This window comes from Hemicordylus capensis, chromosome 4 (assembly GCF_027244095.1).
Source record: "Hemicordylus capensis ecotype Gifberg chromosome 4, rHemCap1.1.pri, whole genome shotgun sequence".
Classification (NCBI taxonomy): Eukaryota; Metazoa; Chordata; class Lepidosauria; order Squamata; family Cordylidae; genus Hemicordylus; species Hemicordylus capensis.
In genome coordinates this window covers 210,258,909-210,286,688 of record NC_069660.1, presented here as the reverse complement: position 1 = coordinate 210,286,688, position 27,780 = coordinate 210,258,909, and the positions used below count along the sequence as shown (strand labels likewise).

At 42.2% G+C, this 27,780-nt stretch overlaps 1 protein-coding gene and 1 long non-coding RNA gene across 10 annotated transcripts in view; one reads left to right on the top strand and one right to left on the bottom strand.

Moving 5' to 3' along the window:
- Positions 1-3,359, top strand: part of SLC35B3 (solute carrier family 35 member B3) — a 48,071-nt gene extending 44,712 nt beyond the window's left edge. For all 8 annotated transcript variants that reach the window (XM_053246861.1, XM_053246857.1, XM_053246858.1 and 5 more), the window contains one exon: positions 2,695-3,359. In XM_053246861.1, coding sequence (XP_053102836.1) covers positions 2,695-2,845 — 151 coding nt within the window. In that variant the 3' untranslated portion in view covers positions 2,846-3,359. The remainder of the gene's footprint in view (positions 1-2,694) is intronic.
- Positions 3,360-14,983: 11,624 nt separating this feature from the next.
- LOC128323547 (uncharacterized) lies at positions 14,984-26,395 on the bottom strand. Of its 2 annotated transcripts, none has more exons than XR_008306342.1 (3): positions 26,332-26,395; positions 18,890-19,047; positions 14,984-15,589 (listed from the first exon to the last, which is right to left on the bottom strand). It is a non-coding gene; the product is annotated as an uncharacterized LOC128323547 (long non-coding RNA). The 2 variants fall into 2 exon arrangements; XR_008306341.1 differs by lacking the exon at positions 26,332-26,395 and adding an exon at positions 25,086-25,251.
- Positions 26,396-27,780: the final 1,385 nt, after the last annotated feature.

Here is a 27,780-nt window from a genome sequence, read left to right as displayed (position 1 = left end):
ATTAAAAGCATCACAGCAGAACAACGTTTATTGGGGGGGTGGGGGGTTAAGATAGAAGTACCTGAAATTAAACTACTCACAACCTAGGATAGCTCTGCTGAACGTGAACCTGAAGAAGCAACTCCCAGTCACTGTCAACCTTTTGATCAGGAGGGCAATAGTATGTCCCTAGTAGCACATTTCCTTTCAGGCCTTGTATTGTCACCCACAGAGTTTCTGTGGAGGACTCTGGTCTTCTTAGGTTTTCTAGCTTGTGAGATTCTATCCCTTCTTTAATATACAGTGCAACTCCACACCCAATTCACTGTCTTTACTATAGAGTTTATATCCAGGAATAACTGTGCCTCACTGGTTCTCACTGTTCTACCACTGTGAATCTCCCCTCCTCGCCCCCACCCTCCCTGCAGCCAGCTGCCACCCACTGCCACACCCTATCCCGCCGCCAGCGAACTTTAGGAGGCAAAAGAGAGACCCCTCGCCTGATCACCCTCTTCCCCGCAACTATTTCCGCCACTGCTTTTTTCAAAATTAAAGTAAAAGGGGGGAACTTCCCTCTTGCCCCTGCTCCCCACAGCTACTTCTGCCACTGTTGCTCTTTTCAAAATTAAAGTATAAGAGGGCAACTTTCCTCTTATCCCAACTCCCCGCAGCTGCTGCCGCCACTCCTCAAATTTTGCCACCATAGGCAGATGCCACCTCTGTTTAATCTGCCCCTGGCTTCTCCCACTCTCTCTCACCAGGCAAGAGAGAGAAACAAAACTGAAAGCCACACAACCCCCTCCCCCCACACACACACACCCAAACAAGCCCTGACAATAGCAGGCCCTGGTTCCCTTTGGAGCTGTGGGACTGAGACAAAAATGGCTTCTGTCCTTCAACAAGTTTGTAAATTTGGAAAGATTTTCCATCTATTACCCCAAAAGAAGAAGTTCTCTCTCTTTGAAGACACAAACATCACTCAGTTTGTATTTTCTTGTTTACATGTTAAATAAAACAGCTGTTTATTATTTCAATCAGCTACTTTAGGATTTGACTTGTAGCAAACATATTGGGTTAAAAATGCCTGTATTTCTTTTTTAAGTGGGAATTTGACATCTTCTCATAGGGTCCAAATTGGAATTGATAGTTAATGCATTTAAAAATATATATATTTATATAAACGTCTTTTGCATGGCCATATTAATCTATCCACCGGATCTACTGGTTGATAGTGAGGTGATTTGCAGGCAAGTGTGGGATTCCTCAGGGACATGTTTCCGCTGGTTAAAGTGTGCTTCTGAAGCAAGGAAAGAGCAGCAATAATCATCGTGCTCTTGCACAGCTCCTGTGCTTCAGGTTAGGACTGCACATGACTTTTCTTAGAAGCATGCACACACCATTAGTCAGGATGTTGGCCAGTAATTTCTTAAACTGTGCACATATGGCATGCGAGAGATGCGAGTGCTCCACAAGAAATAAATTAACTAATTAAAAGCTATTTCTGGGCCCAAGGCTATTTCTACCCACAGAGGTGGCTGCCTGTTGCCTCTCTGCATGAGTCACTTCTTTGGATCTGTTTCCTTCCAGCCAAGAGTTTGAGAAATACTAATTATGTAATAGTAGTGAACAAATAGCGTTTTGAAAAATGAACCTTGCTATTTTATTATGATTATTTATACTCTGCTTTTCTACGAAAAAGGGTTCTCACATTTGTTTACATAGGAAAGAAGAAGATGCTTCCCTGTTAGGGATGTGCAGCTTTCAGACGGTTCGGCGGGGGGAGGTTACCTTTAAGGAGCAGGGAGGGTGCCTTTACACCATCACCACCGCTGCATTTCCCGTGCTGGCGCCAAAACCGCTGCTACGTACCTCCTTGCAGCCCTGGCCAGCATCATACCGCATGGGCACTGGCCACTTCTGGTACAACACTGACCAGGGATGCAAGGAGGTATGCAGCAGCCCCACACCAGCGGTTTTGGCAGCAGTGCTGACGGGGGGAGGGGAGGTAAGGGCACCCTCCCTGCTTCTTAAATACACTCAGCTCGACACTGCAACTCTTGTATCTTATCACTACCAATTAAATTTTCCCATGGTGCAATAAACCGCCTTCTTCCTCTAATTGGTGAACTTCATGATAGACATATTCAGCAGCCTTCCCTGCTTCTTAAAGGTAAGCCCACCACCACCTTTGCTGCCAAACCGTCCGAACGCTGGTTCGTGCACATCCCTAACAGGGAGGCATCTTCTCCTTTCCTATGTCAACAAATTGGAGAACTATTTTTTCCAAACACCAGACCTCCGAACTGGTTCATGCACATCCCTATTCCCTGTCCCAAAAGGGTTCACAATAAAAAAGAAAGAAACACAAGGGAACACCAGCAACAGGCAGTGGAAAGCATGCTCTGCGGAGATTAATAGGAACAGTTGTATTTCCCCTGTTAAATATAAGAGCACCACCACTTTAAAAGAAGCCTGCCTAGTTAGCATAGGCAGCTAAGGGGTAATTCTTGCTATGTAGAAACTGGAAGGAGGTATAATAAATGAATGCTTGCCTTAGCTAATTATGTTTCTTAGGCCTTCTCCAGCCCTCTTTTCCCCCCTTGTAACTTCTGTTTCAGTTCTGAAGCTACAGTTTTGCATTCTACAGGAACCTTTAATGTGAGTTGCTAATACAGTGTTGCTGCATTTTTTTCTTTATCTCTTTATCCTCTCTAGGTATGTGTGGTCAGGCTTATTAGTCATCCTTGGTATATTTCTCAACGTTTACAGCAAAAATATGGATAAAATCAGATTGCCTTCCTTACGCAGTCTCTTGTATAAATCTGCTGAAGAAAGAAAGACAAGGACGTTGTCCCAAACAGTGTAGACGGTGGCTTGTGCCACACATTGCACTGGACTGTTCTATTATGTCATTGCAATAGTCTCCGACTGATTTGTTTTCCAAAGGGAATTACACTAAAACCAAAGGAGTTGAAGGCATTCTGTCTACTTGTGGATGGCTAGACATCAACATTTCACAAAAGCCTTCTCTTCGGAGCTTGGATCTCATCTGAGGAGGAGGCTTAGCCTGGATAACGCCGTTTGACAATGAACTGTGAAGGATAGCATCTCTGGGGCAAGCTATTGCAAACCTTACTCCATATAGGAAGGGTATGAATGATTAATTTGGGCATTTTAATAGTTTCAAAGATTCTGTGCTGCTGCTGCTGCTGAAATCAGTGGGTCTTTGTATTTTATTGTTGGATCTGGTTTATTTAAATGTAATGTATTGACACATTGAAACTAATCAGAACCTGATTGACTAAACTGAAAGTTTATGCCTGCAAAGTTTACATTATCATGCCATCACACTTCTTTTTAAATAAATTTTTAAAAATTTATACAGGTTTTTTTGTTCACATTGTTTTAGTATTGGAGATTTTCTTCCAAACATGGAGATTATTTTTTTGAGAAGGACACAACTTGCAGTCTATGTATCTTTCCTTTATCAACTCAATAGGTCCTGTACATAAGAGCTACAAGCTAGTCTACAGAATAACTTAATGTGCTACCAAGAAATAGCTCCTTTCTGCTTCTCTGTATTGTTATGAAATAAGAGGCAGTTGGTAAAATAAATAAGTGAAGGTTAGATTATTTTGCACTGCCTCCTGTAAATTGTATTTAACTTGGGAATTGGCTCATTGGCTGGAGATCACTATACTATGCACTTAAATTCCAAAATCTTCTGCCAGGAAAAGTGGAATCCTACAATTTACAAAAATTATGTATACATTTGCTTATTTTGCATGCTTCTGTTTTGCCTCTGCAAATCATTACGAAGAGCTCAGGATACCGAAGCCCCACTTTTAACTCTTGTTTGCTTAATTCCGCTTTCTGACTTTGGAGGAGCATTTCAAGCTGTTTGTTGCCTACCTTCATGGACTCTACATTGCTGCTGGTACTCCCCCCCCCCCCAAATGAATTTGGAGATTCCCAGAACGTTGCATACAATAAGAGTTTCTGCTGTGGTATGTTGTAGTTGCAGAGAACAGATGGCTTCTTACATACAGTTGCTGCTATATTGTACCCCGAGATGCAAAGCAGGTAAGGTGATCTCCTTAGCTGGATTTTATTCTAGGCTTTAAAACAAAGTTGATCATTTCAGCCTAAAGCCATCAGATAAGAGTGTGATTGTTATGCTCTCCTGAGACAGAACATATCACATCAGTGTACAGCCCATATCACACTCTCTGCTGTTAATATTAAATATTCGTACTAATATTAAGGCATGCCATGTGTCTTATACTTTTCAAGAAGACATGAACCATTGTCAAATCCTGTCATAATTCCTACCTCAGCAGCAGGGTTTCTTCCTCTGCATATAAAAGCCAAGTTAATGTGTGGCATTCCCTGCTTCTTTTTACTTAGTCAATGCCTTTATTAGGCAATCAAATGCTAAACATTTTTCTTCTTTTTCATAGTGGGAGATTGTTCTTATCATCACATCCTACAAACGAGCTTCTTTCCATTTTTTCCTAGTTCTGATAAGACTCTATGTCTCACCATAGAAAGCCACTTCAACACTCTTGAGAACCAGACTCATTGTGGATCCAAGGTTGCTGATGAGAATGAAAACTTGGCAATGAGTTACTACAAGCACTTGTGGAAAATATCACTTTGTTTTTCTAGACTTGATTACTCTAGTTAAAAGTGACATCTTTGCAGTGATGTGAAAGTTCTGTGATGTTAGACCAGCAATGACCCACTCACACATGTGAATCAGCCCAGAGTCTGCTGCTGAACTGGAGCTTAGTGGGACAAATCGATTTTGAGAGCAGTGTATTAGCTGACCACCTATCCTCTCAAAGCAATCCTTCACAGCATAGAGGAATATAGGGGGAAACAGTACATGAATCTGTGCCACACAAATAAACCCCACTGTGATTTTAGTGCCTGTGGCAGGTCCAAAATGTGCTTCTCTGAGCATGAAAATTACAGCAGAATGCAGCTGTGCAGCACTAGCTTAAAGTATGCCAAGTCAATTTCGACTCCTCGTGCCCACAGAGCCCTGTGGTTTTCTACAGGAGGGCTTTACCATTGCTTCCTCCCATGCAGTATGAGATGATGCCTTTCAGCATCTTCCTATATTGCTGCTGCCTGATATAATACCAGCGGGGATCGGCAACCTTCTGCTTGTTAGTCAAGCGTTTCCCCCCACTTAAGGCTTACTATGCATTAACATATTGTATTTCTTCATGTGATCCTCTACTGGTCAACATTTCATGGGGGGCGGGGGAGTAGGTAGCTTGTATTTGTGAATTAGTTCTGTCACTTTTTCATCTGCACCAAATGACTACCAATTTTTGGTTGGCATAAGAAAGCAACTGCCTGTAAAAACTGAGTGTATGAAATGATAAGAAAGCGAGCTATATTTCCAAGTTTTAATAGAAAAATAAAAGTGCAATGAGCATCAAATTCCAATTTGACAATTCCTCTGCTAGAAAATGACTGTAAAGAGCCTGCCTTTAAAAAAAAAAAGTCATTTTCATAATTTTAGGATGTATTTAGTTAGCCTTTTCAGTTACCCTATCTCCAGATCTTCATAAAGAGCTTGTAGGAGACAGTGGCACAAAAGTTGCATTTGTATCCTTTTAAATGCATTATTTAACATTCCTAGTATCCTTTGTCTCCTCTGCCAGCCCCCAGCCCCCCTCCCGCCCCGCTGTTGCCCCCTTCATCTGATTTGGGTGACCTCTACTATTTCCTCAGCCTTGTGTAATAAATAATGGGAGATGTCTAAAGCTCATCACAACAGCAAATAGGGTGGCGTATAACACATCATCCTCTCAAAATTGCCACAGCAGGAAGGACTGGCAGCCCATCCATTACCTCCATTATTCCAGGCACAAGCTTTCCCTGTTTGTCCTTGGACATGGTAAGGCAGTAACTAGAAGGGAGCCAGCAAAGGAAGGGTAGGGAAACAAACACTTGAACCTTCTTCACAAAGATCTTAGTTGGCTTTTTTAGAATATTCCCCACCCACCCCCCAATTTAAAAATAGGGTCATATCATACATGAAACAGCCAGCATCTTGTTTTCCACATGCAGCTATTTCTGGCTTCATGGCACTCTGATCCCACATGTATTGAAGAACACCATTTGTGAATGCACACATCACATTTTTATGTGTACACTTCTAAAAGTAGAGCAATTAAGAAGTGACAGCTAAGACAGAAGGCTTAAACTCAGTGTAATGAGAAGCGCAACAGAAGGAAGACGGCCAGAGGCAAGTAGGTCGTCTTAGCTGTGTACGCTAATATTTAGCATTTTCTTGCTGTTTCACGTCACAGATACATTCATGTCAATCCCCCTTGGGGGCAAGGAACAAGCACTTATTGTGGAGGCTTCAAGATTTGTGGTTCTGGGATTTTTCTGGAACATCAAGTTCATACATCTCTACTGTTCCAATTTTTTTTGTATCTGTTCTGGGTAAATCACTGCCCCAATTTTCCCTTTGGGGGGAAATGCTGAGGATGTCTTTTTAAAACTTTGGTAGGCATACACATGCAGCACAGATCTTCAGGTTTCATCCCCCTCCCCAGGTCTCTTAACAGGGGGGATGGATGTATCTTGATTATAGCATACATGCATGGAAACACATCAGCAGAAAATGCCAGTGCAGTGCTTCCTTTTCATCTTCCACTCCCAGGGCTGCCTTCCCAGATTTAAAATATTGCTGAATTTGTGTTACAGCTTAAGCATTCAAGTATTAAGTTTTAAAAAACAAAACCCTCTGTTGTGCTTCAGCAATGTGTTAATGGGGAGAGAGTGTGTCCTAGGCAGTATTCCTTGCTGTGAGAAGAGGGGTGCTAGAAATACACATATATTCCTCTATTTTCATCTGTGAAAATATTGAAGTACATGCAAGTTTCTTTTTATCCAGCATAACTGCAGGCCAGCAGCTGTCTCCTAAAGTCTTGGCTTGGTCGTTCTGAGGTGACAGAGTGTGTGTCCAGGCAGCTGAATGTTGAGAAGAAGAGAGGCGACCTCAGTATTTGATTTGCATATCTGATTTACACCCACAGTTCCCAATCCAGAGGAGGAGATCCATGTACATAAACAGCTTCCTCACAGGAATCCCCTTCTCTGAATAGAGGCGTCTTGAGTTTTATTACAAGAGATGCCTTTTAGGTTTTTCTTCAATCTCTCTCTCTGAATAACAGATGGATAGATCATCTCATTGGAAATGTAGAGTCATATTGTGAAAGCACATACTGAGGCTGTGTACATGCTTGGGCGGCCCAGCCTGGGCTTAGCTGCTCATGCACACTGCCAGGATCAAGCCCAATCCCAGAGCTGCCTTGACCCAAGCCAGTCTTTTGTATCTGGCATTTTACTGGGGTAAAAGTGTGCCTCCACCCTGGGGGCCGGGATCACGGGATGTGATAAATACTGATGATAATCTGTCACAATTTTATATTCTGATTCTGTGGACTCCTCACACCTGGGAGGGGGGACCAACAGAGGAGCTATTAAATGTGAGAACAAAGCAGCGTTAAGCATCAGGAGGGTGCAAGTAAGCCACAGCAAATAACTGTGAGACTAAACCCAGAATGTGTGAAGTGCTCAACAAGGAAAGGGAAGGTTCACACACCCCGTCCCTTTTGCCCTGGGATAAGCTGCTGATGTAAATATGCAAGATGTTTTTTCCCTGTCAGCAGGAAGCTAAGACAACAAAAAGGCTACCTGCAGTCAAGTTCAAAAAAAGGTAAATCTTGTTCCTGGACTTTTAAATTGTTACTGTATGTATTTATTTTTGCAGAAATACAAATGCCCTTTTACATTATTTAAATGGCATGTAATTAAGTAGCAAGGTTCTTGACTGCTACAGAGGGAAATCCAGCTTGTGCTATGATTCCAAGCCCAGAGGGCTACAGAGAAGCACAATAAGAGGCAGAGAAAAGAAAAAAGAGGGAAAGGGAGGTGGAGGGAGGAGAGAGAGAACAGAGTGTTTAACATTCAGAATTTGTCCACGGCCGATAATTTATTGGAACTCATCTGTAACAAGGCCTGGCACTGATTTATAAGTTGATTTGAAAAATAAATAAAAGTGATAGAAACCTGCATTCGGTTTTAATGATAGACTGTTGCAGCGTGAAAAGTAAGGATATGAGACATTGCAAGGAAATTAGATATTATGCCCTCAAGACAACTGCAGCTACCAGCTCATTAATTGTTAGATATTTATTATTAAAAATTTCTTTTCATGACTGACTGCAGAATATTTGCGCTGTTAAAGTTGTTGAGTTCTGACATGAATGAAGTGCATGGAACTCATTCTCTCCCCCCTCCCTTTTGTCTGTGTGGCTTGTGGTGTGTGCCTGACAAGGCAACTGACCCGAGGAGATGGCGAAGCTTTACTATGCAAGCATGAAAGAGATGAGACGTTGCTTATGAATATTCATTTCAGAATACTTGTTAAATCGCTGGATCTTATATTTTGCACAACCCTCCTCCATTCACTTTTACTGTGGTGTGTGCGGGAAAATTTACAGGTGGATTATGCCTCAAATGCATATGGTACTTTTTACTTCAAATAATACCTCAGTGAACACACAAAATCCTTTCCCTGTTGCAAATGCGAGCAAAACGTTACAGCTGCTGTTCTGCCAGATGCATGCTACAGTTCCACCAAACCTTACATAAAAGCAACAGCAACACTGCCACAAAACATGGTGCTACTTTTCATAGCATGCCAGAATAAGAAGACCCAGAGCGCTAAATTGTGTTTTTAAAAAGGTTCTAATTCTGCAGTGTGCTCGAAATACACTCAACACATTGAGGCAATTTGCATATACAGCTAGATTTGTTTCTGTCATTCTGTGGTTCATTTTTGGATTTATTTTGTGTGTGTTGCAGGGTTTGGAATTGGGCTGCGTTTAGAAGAAGAACTGCTGGAAGACTTCCCCTACAGTGCATGACTGGGTTTGCTGGCATACATTATTAGACCTAGTGCTCTGTAAGCACGCCTGGCAAGGCACCTACACACAGTGGTCTCAAGAGTGATAGATGTTGGAAAGTTAAAGGACTTTGCGCTGTCTCTTGCCTCAGACAATGGAGGACAGACTAGTAAGACAGAGGGCTAGAGGGTCAAGATATTTGTCATCCCTTCTCCACTGCTCTGATGCTATCCCTTTGAAATGTAGATTGCTAATCTCAGGGATTCAACTTCCTTCCTCCTTCTCTCTCTTGCTACCTGCCCGCCTACCTTGCAACATGGCAAGTTCCTCTCCCTGCACCAAATGTGCAGAGAGGATGCAGAATCCCTCTGCAGCTAGTTAGATAGATAGATTAGAGATCTTAACTCCTCACTTTCCTATCTAGAATGGAGTTCCTTAATAAATGCCTTTTATATTGATTTGAAACTATGAATTGGCTCCAAGTTACTTTACTCTCAGCACATACACATGCCTAACTAATCTACTGCTGTGTTGTGCCTCTGTGCACTCTGCTATATTGAGAAAGGGATTCTCTCACCACAGAGAATTTCCAACAATAAATGGGTGGTCAGTCCTGACTTTTTGCAGGGCATTGGACTAAATGGCCTCTCTGATCAATTTCCCCAAATCTAGAAGTTTTTTCTGAGGTGTGAATTCTCATTCTATCATAGCAAATGAGATTTTTTTCAATTAAACAACTCTCATGACCCCACTTTCACTTTTTCACACTTTCCTTTACTATGAATAATATGAGGAAGTAATCAGTTTAGCACACTTCACCTTATGAAGACAAACCTCATACAAATAAATTCACCAAAATTCCCCCCTCTGCCCAATCACTCTTAAATTGGGGATGGGTGGTAGCCTCCAGCCATTAGGCACTATCTACCAGCCCACCCCACTCCTTTGGGGCAGATCCACTTTCTGCCCCCAATCTGCCCCAAAGACACCCAAACTTCAAAAATTCTCAAAAAATCAGCCCTCTGCCCAATCCCCCTGAAATGCGGGTGGTAGCCTCCACCCATTAGGCACTACCACCCCACCCCACTATTTTGGGGCAGATCCACTTTCTGCCCCCAAACTGCCCCAAAGTCACTAAAACTTCAAAAATTCTCAAAAAATCAGCCCTTTGTCCAAACCCCCTGAAATTGGGGTGGTAGCCTCCACCCATTAGGCACTACCACCCCACCCCACTATTCTGCCCCAGGCCCCACTTTCTGCCCCAATATGCCCCAATCTGCCCCAAAGACATGAAATTTTCAGAAATTTACCAAAAATCAGCCCTTGGCCCAATCCCCCTGAAATTGGGGTGGTAGCCTGCACCCATTAGGCACTACCACCCCACCCCACTCCTTTTGCCCAGATCCCATGCTATGCCCCCGAACTGCCCCAAAGTCACTAAAACTTTAAAAATTCACCAAAAATCAGGATTTTGCCCAATCCCTCTGAAATTGGGGTGGTAGACTCTACCCATTGGGCACTACCACCCCACCCCAAAATTTTGCCCCTGGGCCCCTTTTTACCCCCCCAAATTGATTCAGATTCGGATTAAATCCGAATCCGAACCGAATCAAGGGTGATTCGGGTGACCCAGATTCGGGCACAAAACAGAACAGGGGTGATTCGGTTCGGGTCCGAGCCGAATCACCCGAAATCCCGAATTGCACACCCCTAGGTACCAATCCCCGCTTAACTTTAAAACTCATTGGGTGGACTTGAATGAAGGGTAGAAAATAAATGTAATAAATTAATAATTATCCTATGTATTTTATCAGAGACTATGTATTTTATCAGAATCCACCCCAGTGATCCAATCCCATATTCTACAGGGTATCTTCACCGATAGGCAAGCATCAGCCCAAAGACTGAAGACTTCATTCATATTACTAAAAATTATTGTCTACTGCTCACTCTTGTTCTTATTATAGCAATATTTGAACAAAGCCCCCCCACACACACACACACCCCTCTACTAGCAGCTTACTTTGGCCTTCTGCTATCTAACTACTTGTGGAGCGTGAAGGAGAGGTAGCATTGTTTCAGTAGCCAAAAAGCTTGAGCTGGGGAAACTTTGGACATTTAAACATTCTTTATTCTCAAGTTTATCAGGTTATCAAATTGAACCTCTGTTTTATTTGATCTACTTTCAGCCCACACTCCAAACCAATAATGCCAGCATAATGGTAGTCATTTGTTTTAAAACCAAAATATTACAGATTATATGATTTAGGGATTACAAAAGGGGAACCCCTAAATGTTATCCTTGATTATATGAGCATTTTGATTTTGTTTTCCAAGTGTACAGCTATTACAACAAAGGCAAGTTCCACAAAAATGTACTAATATAACCCTAATTTAAAAACTCAAATAAAATTAAGCACTCTGTGGTCTGAATTCAGAAGTCATGTAAAGCCACAACTGAATCCTAGTTTTGCATTATGCTGTGTGTGCAAGCTCCACCTCCCCTTTGTGCACAAGCAGAGGGAAGAGTGTACTTCTGCTCCTGTCTTTTAAAACGCTAGGATCTATTGTGAGGTCTGAATCAGACAATCCTAGCTCAATATAGCCAGAGTCTGCAAACAAACAAGGTTTTCAGCTGAGGTTATATCTGCAAATAAACCAGGATCTGAAGGTGAAAGTTTATCCTCAGTCCTTTATGTGCTCTGTCTTATTTTAGCAGAAAACTTAGTATGTTCTGAATCAGACTTTGCCTGAACAAATGGATGTATTGCAACAGGAAAAAAATTACCCTACATGGTTATCTTTTTGCCACCCAAAAAGCAATTTAACGCACCAGCAGCAGTTGCCTATTACTCAGAAAAGAGAAAGGGAACCCAGGAGAGTGGATTTAAAGGCAGGAGATAGTAATGTATTGCTTGCAAAGTAAACAAACAACATCGGTATAGTCATTTTCTAATTATGGGGCTGTTTCACAAGCAGTAAATGCTAACATGGGAGAGGTAAATCATAGCAATTTAATTAATAAAACAGTTTAGACAATTAAACCCATATGTGCACATCCCAAGGCACAATATCAATAGTAAAAGCTTGCAGGCATATTTTGGAAATTTTATGCAATCATGTGTAGATCTAGTAGTCAATAATTGGTAGAGATGACTTCTACCCTACTGTTGCTTTACCCGGGAAGCAGATAACATAGGTGGTATTGTCGTCGTCATCTTTGCTATCATCCAGTGATTCATATTATTTTTACATGGGATTCTTTTTTTAAAAAATCTCTCTGTACGAACACTCCCACCCGTGGGATCTGTCAGGGCGAGTATGGGGCTGTGGGCTACAATAAATGAACACATACACACATGGAGGATGGAGGATATGTTCTTCAGCCCAGGGTCCCTGAAGCCAGCAACAAGCTGGAGCTTGAAGTTCAGCAAGCAGAAGACACTTTTCTGTTGGCCTGGAAGGCAGAAGGTCAGTCTCTTTGTATATATACCTGACTGACCAGTCAGAGACCTTGTATGATCTACCAATCACAGGGGCAGATGTTGCACATCTCTGTCTCATTCTGCACAAGAAGAGAGCCCTATGGCCTGAGAACACACAGTCTCTGGTTACTCACTAGGCCAATTTCCTTCAGATCATGAAGTTCCTGGTTCAGGCCTTGGAGTTACTGACAGGGACTTTCATCCAATGGTGTGTGTATTTGTTTTTAGCACAAATAGAAAAAGTTGTTAATAAACTGAATTTGCATCCATTTCCATTTCCCCCCAAACAAATATTTTTAAAAAAATATTTAAAAACCCATCTTTTACTCAGGCCTTTTCAGCTTCTTAATAATGTATAGGTTTTAATTCTGTGATTGGTTTTTAAATTGTTAGTTTTTAATTGTTTTTATGTGGTTTTATATGTGTTTTAACTGTTTTATCATTGTGAACCGCCCGGAGACACGTGTGGGGGTATAAAAGTGTAATAGATAAAATAAATGTGCCACAGAACAAATTGAATGGATGGCAACGAATGTGGGTTTTGTCATAACCACCATTCATTGCCCTTCCCCCACCCCATTTATTAAACGTTTTCACTCCAGTCCTAGCTGGAGTTCTTATGTGCAGCCACCTCTTTATGACTTCCATTTTAATTACTTATATGCCCTAGAATATAGGTTAGAAATTTTAAAAGGCAGCTCCCACTGGCCACACAGTTCTCTGGTATTATTTTCCATAGTTAACTCATTTTTAAAAGGAAATCACTGCTCTTAACCTACATACCGGTAAGAATCCAAACTCAGTCTATAACTGCTGGGGGGAAAGGAACAACAGAATTTGTTGCTCCCACCCAATGATGAATATTTCAACCTTTATCTACTGAACTATGGCGGATTCATGCTATTACTTTGACACATGGTGTGTGCTGCCTAAAAAATACACACAGTAATGAGACTGGAATAGATAAACAATGCGGGGGGGGGGTTAGGAGCAAAATGTATAGACTTGGCTTATATTGTTTTTAAACAAAAAAAGTTCTCAAAACTCTTCACTTAGAAAATGTAGTAAGAAAATGGTTCTTTGTCGCAAGGGGGCTTGATTACACGCTTTATGGATAGTTAAATCTGGTTTTTATATATTCTAACTGTTAAAATCTTGGTTTGTTTTGTTTTGTGCTGTAAACCACCTAGAGACTTCGGTATTGGGGGTATATAAATTTACTAAATGAATAAATAACACAAAAGACACATCAAGGGACGAATATGGTGGGAAGGCCTTAACAGTTCACTGGGGAGTCATTATAAGTCGATGTGGAATACCAAAATCTGTAAGATACATATGGCACATTCAGACATCATGGTGGCAAGTAAGCAGGAGAAAACTGCCCATAGCTGTCAAGCACTCACTCCTGCTCCTGCTGCCACTTCCATGTCATTTGAAGCTGCCAATGTCAGGTGGAGAATGTTGGTCCCCTCCACAGCCTGACATTCTCTGCCCAACTTCAGATGTTGGTTATGAATGTTGGGTGGTAGAGGGGACCCCACATTCTTCACCAGACATTGGTCGCTTCAGACACCGCGGAAGAGGCAGAAGTACAGGAAGCTCACGCTTGGCGGGAACTGGGAGTTTTCTTCTACTTACTTGTCTGAAACCACCCATTGTCAACTATAATTAAAGCTGTTTGGTTTTAATGCCATTTTGTGCCAAGTACCTGTGTGTGTCCCATCATTTGTTCAAAAAAGGGAGACTCCCCACCTCCTCTCATCCTAGACAGAGGTCTTGGGAAAGTTTCAACACAAAAGCTATGAAGAACAGGCTGAGGCTGATTTCATTTTTGTAAAGTACTACTTCCAGTTAATATGCCAACACAAAGAGCATTTGTATCACATCTGATAGAGCCTGAAGTCTTTTGAAAGCAATGAAAAGACTTCCCACCATTTCAATTGGCTTTGGTTTCAGCCTATGATGTCCAAAGTTCTGTGTTCTTTGTGGACTTGGAACCGTTAGATTGAAGGTCAGTGGCATACAGCAAATGACCCACATGGGAATTTACTTTTATTCTCTGAAACTGCCAATAAAGAAATTCAGATGGAAAGTAGCTTAGGCAACCCCTTAAAGGAAATCCTTTCTCAATATTTGCCCATTGTGCACAGAAATCCTGATGCAATATATTTTTATAACTGAGAACACATTTTCAATTAATAATTTTTTATAATAGCAAATGTAATGAAATTACATGCATATCATTTGAATTTCATGTATAGTTTGAAATCATAACCAATACATTGAAATATTGAGAAGTATGATCACTTTATATGTAAGCCTTCTCTGACACATGTAAACTGCTCGAAGCTGTTTGGAGAAATAAGTATAACAAATAAACACATGAGTATTCGGATGAACAGCCCACTCTAATGTGATAAAAGGATGTGCAAAGAAAGCGTTGGGACTGTTGGAATTGCAATGGCAGTTGGATTATTCCTAGCCAGAAAGTAAAGGGTTAATCTTTACTTTAGACCTGAAGGGAGGTGAGGGGATTCATATGCCAAGAGCTTTGAGTCACTTAGACTCACACTGACTTCTCTCTCTCTCTCCATCCAAACAGACATGTAACCCAGCTAAGTTTTTCTTATTTTAAGTAACATTTCTTATACTTATAAATTATGGTTCTGAGTGGTTTCTTCAGAACCCAACTCCACTAACAGGGATGCATGAGGAGGAACACGTCCCAATGGGCATACTTGATGCACCCCCTTTTTAATTGTATGGACTGGTTAGGTATCATCCGAACCAGACCCTAGCAGGTTTTAACAATTACGCCCAAGAATGTCTCAGGCTTAAACTCCACCCCACCCTGAGTGCTCTGAAAGGGGGACATTCCTCCTTTTTGTTACTGAATGTGGATCCTATCTTGCTTTTTGTCATTGAAGGGAACAGAGCCATCAAGGTACAAGCCTAAACCCTTTTCCACAGTAGATAACTGGCTCAAACCGGACCCATCTTTAGACATGTAAGTTTAGGCCCTTTGAAGAGGAGTAACCTCCAGTTTGGAGGCAAAATCTCAAATCCCGACTGGTTCAAAACCAGGGTGACATCAGACATGTGCTGGGCCTTCTCACTGGATCTAAGAGCTGTATATCCTGGGAAGAGGAGGACAGCCTTCCTGCTCCATAATTGCAGCCAACCCTATCAAGTATGACAAATGTGTTCCAAATGTGTTAATTCTATTTACACTTCACATTTTCAGATATACATTTAGGTGAGGATCGAACAACCCTCAAGGACATATTTTGGCAATGCACAGTAGGCTTCAGAGGAAAAGAGAGATTAGCAAAAATCATCCCTTTTGCCACACAGTAACAGAACCATGATAGTCTGAAGCTTCCTCTGTTACTTCATGGTAGCAGTCAACAAGCTCAGAACTACTACTTTACAGATTATTGCTGTTGGAAGAATATCACACACAAGTAAAATCATCAATAGCCCTATTATATAATGGGCTAATAATTAGTATTGTTATAAAAAGTGGGGGTGCTATACTCATATACAGTACCCCCAGAGGTATGCTTAGAAGCCCCACTGCCCACTCTCTGTCTGAACTTGCTGTGCTCATGAAGAGATTCTTCCCATGTTTAGAACACTGGGGCACTCCACGTTCCACATCACAAGAAGGAGCTCTCCTCACCAGAGGTCAGCAGCACCATGTTGTGCAATGAACATTTGATAACATTACTGAACTTGGTGATGGACATTATGGGAGTAGTCATCATTCAGTCATCTGAGGCTTGGCTTTTGGAGAAACACATCTAATCTGCTGATAGAGACTAAAGTCTCACCCAGTTTTGAAGTCCATAGCAGACTTTGCGCTGAGGGGAGCACAGAAGGGGCAAAGTGTATTTATTGGTGGGTGAGCTGTATCTCACATTAGATTTCTGAAACAGAAATGGGGGGGCAGCTGGAGGAACAAACTGTTTCTCTGAGGGGGCATGTCCCCCTTTCCCCCCACCAGAGCCGCCCATGTCTGGTTTCCTGTTCAGATGGTCCCAACCAAGGCTTTCCTGGCTGAAGGCTTTCCAAAGCCATCAGAGGAGTGCCCTTCCTTTGTATCAGAGTAGCTGCTCCTTTGTATCCTCAGATACCAAAGTCGCTGCTCCTGCCACTATCCTCTCCAGTTTGAACCCAATTTTTGAGAGACTTCCTGTCTGAACTCTTACAGTGCCATAGACCTTAATATTATTTTTCACAGTTGTTTCTGTGTAAGGGCAAGCTGCCTATCCCTGCTGCTCACATAAGTGTGGAGAGTGGCAAGGTGGGGTTTCAGAGTGTGCTTTCAACAATGCTGTATACAAGTCCAGAGTCCCTACTTGTTAAAAGCCCAAACAGGGCTAGTGCCTCTCTACAAACTAGGTGACCCAATTTCGTGATTAAACAACAGCCTAGATTTGGCTTTCCCCAATAAATATTAGAAGCAGCATCATGAGAATGCTGCCAGCCATGTAGTACAGAGTGCCCCCCCACATACAACATGGCTTGGTCTGTTGCTCATTTAAAATGTTTTCTAGAATATGGCTAGCAGAGTGCAGTATATCCTTAATATGGGAGAGGGTAGCAGGCCCATGAGATGTCCAAGTCGTATACTGAGCACAACGGACTGAGCAAAGGGTTATATTACTGGAAATTAACTCTCTTTAATTTTTCCTGTTCTAACATATGTTAATTATTTGATTTTGGGATGTTCTCTTTCTCACTATTGACAGTGTTTGCCATGCAACACAATGCAGCCAATTGGTTTTAAGCAATGCAGCATGGAATTCCGATATTCTGATTCTTGTCACCATTGGCTGGAACTGCAGCGGCTGTTATCAAGTAGACAGCCAATAAATAACGACAGGTGTTTGATTCACTCCTTCCCCCCAGCCCAATTCCAAACAGTAAGTGCAGCTGTGATTTGGTTTGTTCCCTTTGTCATAACATGGAGCGGTGTCAACATGAGTAATGCTGAAGTGGCTACTGGCAAAATGTCATGTCATGTAACGCTCTTACGTGACATTGTTAAAATGCAAATGCTGATTTTGTTCATCAGAGTTTCTAACTCTTATTACAGTACCTCGCAGTGTTCTGATAAACCACCTGGAGAGTTTTCTAGTGTTGTTACTCCTGTGAATCTTAACATCTTAACTAGTCTGCTCTCATTAGTTAAAGATTAATGGACACCCCTGCTACGACATTCTACCATCATACAGACCTGCTAACAAACATTTGTAATCAATTGCACACAATGGTTCTGTAATGCACAGTTCTTTTTGACAGCCCTTTGTATGCACCATGTCATATAGACTAGGGTTTAGCACAGTCCATGGGCCATTTCCAAATAATATGACATTTAGTGAATTTCCAATAAGCCCTCAAACATTTATGATTAGGTCTATGAGGCTGATCAAAGAAAAAAGAAAAATAGTAGTTCAGATGCCCTACATGGATTTCCATTTGAAAATAAAAAGGAAAAAGGAAACTGTTTTGATACATGACCAATTGCTAGGTGATCCTAGCCCTACTCATACATTATGTTGTACATAATCGTGTTTGTACACACACATATTCATGTTTTGTATGAATGACTTGTACATGCATTCATTTTAAAAGTGAACCAGAGTATAGGCTCCTCAAATGCAGGATACAAATAGGAAGTGTACTACTGTATGTGTATTGAACATAATGTTTGAATAACTGTACATGCATACAAATCTCTACACGTTGACCCTGTACACAGATTTTATGTGTGTTGAACATAATATGAGTAAGGCTCCTGCATCCACCATAAATGTGGTGAGTTTGAAAGACCCATTCACTCTTTTGTGCTGCTCTTAAGCTATATACCTTTCTTACAGAACTACACTGAAATTGGGGTCACTTTTCATTAACATATTAAGCACAGCATTATCTATCTATCTATCTATCTATCATATATATACAGGTTGAGTATCCCTTATCCAGACATCTGAAATCCAGAATGCTCCAAAATCCGGACACCACGCCGTAACAAAACAAAACAAAAAAACGCCTCAGCTCACTCACTCGCAGATTCCCGCTTTTGCTGCTTTTAAACATGCAGTCGAAACGTACTTATTTCAGAAGGCTGATAGTGACAGGGGTTTTGTCTGTAATTCTCTCTAGTTACGGCTCTGTTTTTATTGTGAAGCTTTTTAATGTTTTTTATGTTCTTCCTTTGGCACTAGAGGGAAAAGGGGAAGCCCCCCTCCTCCACTCCCTGCTCAGTTTGGCACCTGCTCTGTTGGCATCTGTTAAGTTTGGGCTCTCATTATGCAAATATTCCAAAATCTGGAATAATCCGGAACACTTCTGGTCCCAAGCAGTCCAGATAAGGGATACTCAACCTGTAGCTATACACACACACACACACGGTACATAATTCAAATTATAATCCAGAGTTAGTTTGGGATCTAGGAGCACTCTCAACCTACATACCTGATCTTTCAGAGGGAGTGTAACCCAGTTGAGAACAGGCAGCTCTAATCCATTTCTCAGGTCTTGACCAACCACAATCAGTACTTCCATCTTCTTTGGATTCAACTTCAATTTGTTATACTACATCCAGCCCATTACTGCCTCCAGGCAGGCATTTCCTGAAGTAGTAGTAGTAGTACTTTATTACAGCCAACAGCCACTCAATACAACAAAATAACACACACAACAGTACACAACACATCAAGAGAAACTGCAATAAAAACAGTACAGTAAAAGTATCATATATGAAGAATTTTGTCTAGATAAAATCAGTTCACCCTCCTACTATACTAAGCCCGCATCTAGCCTCTCAACATGTCTTCTGCGGAGTTTACTTGCAATACAAAGAAACTTGGCTACTTTTGTCGAGATGAAATCATCCAAGTCTGCAAGTAAAAACTCCACCTTCTCCTGACCTGAGGTCAATCTACGACCTCTTAAAAGGGGAAAAATTAATTCTGTTCTTAGCTCCTTATAGAAACAACAATTCAACAACACATGTTCAGTAGATTCAACCTCTCCTGCATGACACGGGCACAATCTCTGGAGATAAGGGATTTTCAGAAATTGCCCTTCCAGGACGGCTGAAGGAAGGGCATTGAACCTGGCCGCAGTCATTGCTCTACGGTGTTCAACAAAGGATAGCTTTATCAAGTATCGAGCCAGGAGCCGACTATCAGCTTGGGCCCCCATAAAAACCCCAGGTCTTATTTTACTAACATCCTCCTGCCTGGCAATGTCCATTATACGTTGGTTTATGGTGTCTGAGGCCTTCTCGAGGCCCATCTGTCTTATCACCAAAGATGAAAAACCCAACCTACTTAATCTGTTGTCAATGGCCCGTTTCCATCGGGTCTTAAAGGAATCTTCTAAGACTAATGGGGCAAGCCCATCAGGGTAGAAAAACAACTTGAGCCAAAAACTGAACATAGCCTTTCAGATTCTAGCCTCAACAGTAGGCCAACCCACTTCCAGTCTAAGGCATGCGTTGAGGACAGATCGAGCAACCCTCAGTATACCCCTGAGAAATTTGGTTTGAACAATTTCTATCCTCTGGAAGTTAGTGTAAGCGCCCATCTGCGCACCCACCATAAGTAGAGCCAAAACTTTGGCTCAGGCAGGCATTTTAGGAAGTTATGCCATTTCCTGATGAAGTTGATAGGGAGAAATACGTAGATTAGGGTGTTATCAGCATATTGATAACATACTGCACCAAATTTTCCCGATGATCTGTCCCAGCACTGGTTTCATGTAGATGATAAAAAGCATTGGAAACAGTATGGAGCCCTGTGCAACTCCATATAGTAACTCTTACTTTGCAGAGCAGCAGTCTCCAAGTGAAACCATCTGAAATCTACCAGAGAGGTAGGAACAGAATCACTGTAGAACAGTGCCACCTAATCTCACCTACCTCAGGTAACCCAGAAGGATACCATGATCGATGGTATCGAAAGCCACCAAGAGATCCAAAAGGATCAGCAGTGTCACACTCTGTGCAATCATGAGTACAGTCTTAATGTGTGGGGATGGGGAAAGACAATTGAACTTCAACAGCAGCAATGCAGAAACAGAACAAATCAACTGAATCAAATTGAAGCCTATTGGAGAAAGTGGAATATTGATTGATTGATTGGTTGGTTGGTTGATTGATTGATTGTTAATTTTCTATACTGTCTTTCATTAAAACAATCCCAAGGTGGTTTACAGCAAAATTTAAAAACAAGATTGTAAAAAAGACACAATTAAAATACTGAGCTAAAAATATAAAACAAATCTGATTAAAAATTTAAAACACAAGCATAAAAGCAATACAAAGTACAAACAGCAGCAGCAGAGACAATCAAATAAATGCCTGGATAAAAAGCCATGATTTAACATGCTTTCTAAAAGCTGTGATGGAAACTGAGAAGTGAATAGCCACCAGGAGAGCATTCCAGAGTCTGGGGGCAGCAACAGAGAAGGCCCTGTCCCGTGTGCATGACAACCGAGCCTCCCTCATTGTCGGCACTCAGAGCAGAGCCCCCTCAGATGACCTCGTCAAGCAGGCAGCAACCCTTGGGAGCAGGTGGTCCCTTGGGTATCCCAGGCCCAAACCGTTAAGGGATATAAAAAGGAAGAATGAATGAACTCCATAAACAACTCTGGGGTCGGGTTGTTTATCCTATCTTAGAAAGCAAAGAATCCTATCTTAAAAGCAAATTTTGACTACTTGCATGTTGTTGCCATATATGACCCTGAGAAGGTATAGTACTATGGTTCCTTATCCTTGAACCAACTATTTTGGATGAATAAAGTTGCTCAGTTGTAGGACTGTGTTTAAATCCAAAATGGCCTGCAGCACCTAAAAAGGATGCGGCTATTCCACCTACTGCCTTACTTTACTGGTAAGTCTGTTCAACTTCACCTCCCCACTTTTAGCAAGCAGAATTCTAGTTTTGCTCCATGCAGATAAATAGCACACCAAAGAGAACGGTGGAACACAGGCCTTTCCTTGATGTGCTACATGCAGAGGGATTTTTCTGGGTGGGATGGCTTTTAAAATAACTAGTCCCCACCTGTAGGCTAATGTGGTACAGTCGAGAATCCTGCAAATTTTGTCTACTATCTCATTCTGCATAACTTTTGCCAGTCTACTCCAGCAGCAGAATTAGGCATGAATGGACCTTGTGGCAGCATGGGTAGTTCAGGTCCAACTGCCGTGTGTGTATGTGCACACCCCTTTGCCCCTGCTAATTGGGCAAAGAGGCACCTTTTTAACATGGTGATTATCTTTTTTTTTAGCAGGGGGGAGAGTAACTGACCCCATCCACCCCCAACACACCATCCCTCCAGTGGATGTTGCTGGTGTCTGTCATGTGTTTCCTTTTAGATTGTGAGCCCTTTGGGGACAGGAATCCATCTCTGTCTGTCTGTCTATCTATCTAAACCGCTTTGGAAACTTTTGTTGAAAAGCGGTATATAATATTGGTGGTAGTGGGGTGTGTGTGTAAAGAGCAACCTTAGCAGAAATCAGCACAACAGAAAGGCGACTGAGCTAGACTCTTTCTTTCTACTATGCTAGGGTAGAATTTATATAGGGTTTTTTTTAAGTATTGGGAAGCACTCAAAAGACAGGCTGCACCTACAATACAGGAACATAGGAAGCTGCCTTATACTGAGTCAGACCATGGGTCCATCTAGCTCACTATTGCCTACACAGACTGGCAGTGGCTTCTCCAAGGCTGCAGGCAGGAGTCTCTCTCCACCCTATCTTGGAGATGCCAGGGAGGGAACTTGGAGCCTTCTGCATGCACGTATGCAGTTGTTCTCCCCAGAGTCACCCCATCCCCTAAGAGGAATATCTGACAGTGCTCACACATGTAGTCTCCCATTCAAATGCACACCAGGACAGACCCTGCTTAACAAAGGAGACAATTCATAGTGTACAACCAAAAGTCCAGCTCTCCTCCCTATTATGAAGAGATGCAATCCATTCTACCACCTCAGAATTCTACTGCCTCATTCTGCTGCATGCATGTGTTGAAGACCAGCTCTAAATATTTTTTTTTAACACTGGTATATGAAAAACCCTGCTACCATGGGTCGCTTTTCAGTGGTAATGTTACTTCTGTAGTAAAATGTTAGTAGCAAATGCAGACAAAAGATATTTTATTATTCAAAATGTGAGTCTGTTTTCACTGGGAAAAATCACATTTCCTATTAAGGCAATTCTCAGTGTCTCCCCCACCCCCTTAATTAGTGCCACTAACATCCTATGATCAGCATCATGGGCCATCTGTAAAAATGGACTTTGATCTCTCTAACTAGTGTACAGCCTTGGATACTTGCGCTTAACTGCTGAAATAATACCCTACAGCTCAAAACCAATTCATATAAGGTTATTAAACTGAGATTGCCATGCTCAATCAACTTCATAAATACATATTGTGGAATTTTTATCCTCCCCGTCACTGCCTTTGAGGATTAGATTTTTATTGAGTCTGATTTGTAGCAGAAAAGCATCCAGCATGATTTAGATCAGGGACAGGGAAGCAATGAAATGGAGAAACTACTGTCACTTGTAGAATGCTAATGGGAGCTACAAAGCAGGCCCCACTGTACAAAGAAAGACATTTAAAACAGGGAGAATGAACTGTACCATTTACTGAGGTCGCTCTCACACCTCTTGGGCTAGGGTTGGAGAGAAGGCAGGATCCTATCTACATTTCCACCGCACAATCGCAGTTCTGAGTGCCCACACACACACACACACACACACAATTGGTGCAGCAGCAAGCGGCTCACAGATCAATCCAGAGGCCAAGGGAAGGACACCCGGCCTCTAGACATCCCACAATACAAAGCGCAACCAGCACGGTGCATTATGGAAATTCCTGAGGCCAGGTTACTCCTTCCCCTGGCCTTTAGCATTTCAATGGTTGCCAGCAGCCCAAAAGGAGCTACTGGCAGCCCGTGTGCCCACATGACCAGGTGGTGAGGTAGGAGGGCGCACATGCACCCTCATACCTGACCTTTAGCCCGGGTACGGACAGCAGCGATATAGGAAGATGCTGAAAGGCATCATCTCATACTGCGTGGGAGATGGCAATGGTAAGCCCCTGCTGTATTCTACCAAAGACAACCACATGATGGCACAACTTTACAAAACCCAGGCTACCCAGCTGAGGAGTGCTGGGATGAGGCCAATCCCAGCAGTTCTCACGACCAGCCCTACCCAGGCGAGTGCTGTGCTACCCAGGTAGGGCTGATTGTGAGAACACCTCACTAAGTAGTAACTTTCAGAGTGGCCGTACAGCCATGGTGGCAGCCATAATCTGTAGGCCCACCAGTGAAATGAGGATCTTACCATATGCCTGCATCCCAACATTTCTAATTGGGAGAGGGGGGTGGGGGGATGCTAGCACCCAAAGTGACTGTATCTGTATTCCCCCACTGTGTCTTATTCAATCATAGCTAATTCTCATCTTTTTATGAGTATAATTTTCATGGGTACATAGCATCCTTTGGGTTTGATCTGATCCCGACCTCTTTAACATCCAATGGCTTTTGAGCAGAAAAAGCAACCAATATTGGTTTCCAGTGCAATGAAAAATAGTAACAACATTAATGTAGGAAGTCTTGTGACATAATAATTAGGACACCTGGAGGCTGTTGAATGGTTATGATCATTCAGTATTCATTCAAAACAGGAAATTAGACACAAGTTGGAGTGTTGTGTTGCCAACAATCCTAGGTTGTCATCCACACTGAGTTTGTGGGAAAATCAATATACAGCAAATCTGAATGGCTCTGTCAGATACTGAGTGGTGGAACAAAGTATAAGAGCTGCAGTCCTGTGCACAATTTTCAATAAGACCTCCATGTTCCAGTGGAAATAAACTCTTACCCGCTTGTATTTGCAGCCAAAGATGCTTCTTTCTTGCTGAACAGAATACACTAACTTAGAAATGGAAAGAAACAAGAACGAAAAGTCCAAGAGTAGAGTCTAATTCCAGCCCTTAAAAGAAGGTTCTATTTAACTATTTGCCATGATCAAGTTACTAGAATTTTGTCATGTTACTACAATTTGATTGTTCCATTGGAATCAATGGGAGTTAAATGGTTTGGCTGTATATGGAACTGATGACCAAATATCCTATACTTAAAATTTATTGAGCAATACCATACATATTCATAAATAAGTGTTTACTTACTTAAAGGAATATAGGATACTATATTTATCATTAAGGGAGGAAGGAATAACTGTTATAGAACAGGCTCCTTTTTGAGGTAGAGTAGGTGGGTGTTTGTTCCCAAATGTTTAAAAGAAGCTAAAAGTGAACCTGAGAAAAGACATTGTGTGTAATCTTTTGCACAAATAAGAGGGTGTGAGCCCTCTTTTTTGCTAAGAATAGCACCTGTTGTTTTCCACTCTGTGCTTGGCCTTTACCTATGTCCTCCCAACAAAACAATCAGCACCTGACTTTTTGTTTTGAATTGGAAGGAGCAAGAGTGAGAGTGAAACCGTTTAACTAAGGCCCGAAACAGTGTGTCAGGGCAGAAGGAAAAGATCTAGGCTGGATTCTGACATAATAGGGAACTGGAGGCAACCACACCTGAATGTCCAGATGTGGGAAACTGCAGTTCTGACCTTAAATCAACCTGTGGGTTCACTCACCAAACTCCAATTTGAACCCTTGGTTTGATGAGAGGTTCTCTGCTTGGGCCTCCGGTTTGCAGCTACCTCCATTACAACTGAATTCAGTAATGGAGGCAGCCTTCCCTGGGACCGGAGTTGAAGGAAGGAAGCTCCTCCCTCTCTCCATCCTGATTGGCTGCCACAGCTGTCCTTCAATCAAAGGAGGAAGCCCGGCAGAAGTCCCCCCTCCTTTCTGCAGTCTCGCAGAATGCAGAGAGCAGGGCAGTGCTTACATCCAAATTTGGACAGGTAAGCATGTGGGGCTTGGAAGCAGAACCACAGGTCCATTGGACCCTTGGTTCTGTGTTAAGTCTGAATTTGGTCCTAGAGTTGACATGAACATAGCTTGGAGACACCCAGGATGAAAATATCAACTGTGCAAGCCAGGGGCGTAGCAAGGTTGGAGTGGGCCCAGAGACAAGATTTTAAAATGCCCCCCCCCAAGTCCAGGGCCTCTGCACACCCCAGGCCCCCAAGGATTTAAGTCTGATATTCCAAAATAAGTATGCTGCCTGCAAATACATTTCACTGAATACACACACACACATCACAATATATAGTGATATACATTGAGTACTATACATTTGTATTACTTTTAATGCCTAGAACACACTAGAAAGATGAATTATTAAAATGGGCCCCTCGCTGCAGATTAGCAAAGGAGACTTTCAACCATGCAGGGTGAACCTATGTTTGTTTTCCCAGAATTCTGAACAAATTCAGTCAAGTTTGATTGCAGGAGGTTTTTCACAGGAGGCTTTTAAAGCCCTTTAACATACATCTCCTCTGGAATGGAGGTGCTGCATTCACATGTTGGCCAGATTTACCCTGAAGTCCCTGCAAGTTATTGGGGAGCAGTTCACACACAAGAAAAATAAAATAAAATAAAAGCACCACGCATGCTTCACAGTTCTCACTCAGACCTTCTGGGTTGCAAAACAACTTGAACATAAGTGCATTTATAAATGAATGAATGAATAAATAAAATTAATAAAATACTGTTCCAGAAGTTTTTGCAATTTTCTGCCATGAAACAAGCCACTTATAGGACTTTTTAGATAGTTTTTTTTAAGTCAGCAAATTTTCCAAGCTGTTTCAAAATAAATATTCAGAGGCTTCTCGGTCCCTCCCGCCCCCCCCCCATCCAAGCCCTATGGCAAGCAGATCCCTATATATTGGGGGCGGGGGCAGGAAAGGTAACCACAAAAAGGAGTTCACACTCTACCTGGCAGCAAGGGGTCTTCTGCTGCAGAGAACAGTGGTGGCCACTCTGGCTGCCTCCTCCTTCCTGGCTTGCTTGGGCCCTACTCGAGTTCAGGCTTCACTGCGGCCTACACGGAGGCCGGAAGCCCCGCCCACCCGCCAATCAGCTGAGAGGCGGGAGAAAAGGAGCTCTTTGCAGCTTGCCTGCGGCTTCGATTGCGGGCCAGCAGAACAAGCAGGAGAGACGGCGAAGAGGGCAAGTGGCTGAGAGGCTATGGGGCTGGGCAGGGGGCAATGGGGAGTCACATGAGGTGCCCCTGGGGTGCCCCTCCAGGCAGTGGGGCCCCCAGACAACTGTCTCCCCTTGCCCTATCATTGTTACGCGCCTGGTGCAAGCTGTTTCTTTAGAAAGATCCTCCAAGAGAGAGAGGAACTACTTTGTATTTTTGTATTTTCTTTTGTTTTTGTCTTTCTGTTCTTGCTACTGTCTTGTTAAACTATAAACCTCTAATGAAGTGATGTGCCTTGACATTGTGTCAATGGTTGAGCCCTGATTTTTGATAATTAGTAATAAAGAGATATTAGAGGAGTAAAATACCATTTCTTTTTTTTACTTGTTTGAACAAACCTTTGATTAGCCTAGCCTAATACCATAAGACTTCATTTTGCTGGGAGAGGGAAAGTCTAAGTTGAGATAAAGTATACGTACTTTGCAGGCATATATATCTCTTAATAAAAAACATCATATACATGACAAGATCTATTAAATGATTTGACTGTGTACGGAACTGAAGACAAAATCTCCTATACTTAAAATTTATTGAGCAATACCACACATATTCATAAATGTTTACATTCTTAAAGGAATATAGGATACTATATCAGTAAGGGAGGGAGGAGTGACATTTAAAGAAAGGTTCATAGGAGTAGGAAGTGGGGTTGCTCCACAGCAACCCCTGAAGAGGGCAACTGCTCCACTGGTCTGGTAAGAAAGGTGAGTAGTAGGACCATGATGGACAGGCTGAAGTAAACGATGCCAATTGTTGATATCATCAATGGGCAGCACATAGAGAGATCCAACGGATTGAGAGTGATAAACAGGGCTCAAACATTGTTTCTTTGGGCCCAAAACACACTTGTCAGATGAGCCCCCTCACACACACACACACACACACACACAATCTCAGGAGTCCTGAAATTACATTCAAAATTGCTGACTATCTTGGATGTTTAGGGCTGTTGGTCCTCATGGTATCATCCAGTTGATGTTTTGATGTTTGTTTGTTTGTTTGTTTGTTCTAATGGACCAACATGGCTGCAAACATTTTCTAAATAGACCAACTCACTTTAAAGCTTTATTTCTCTGGTCTGTTTCATTGCAAATTCATGCACTATCTCCCTAAAATCAATTGAACTTGCAGGTTCCATAGATACCTGCAGTTTTATGAGTTCTGGCTTGGTGTAACCTCTT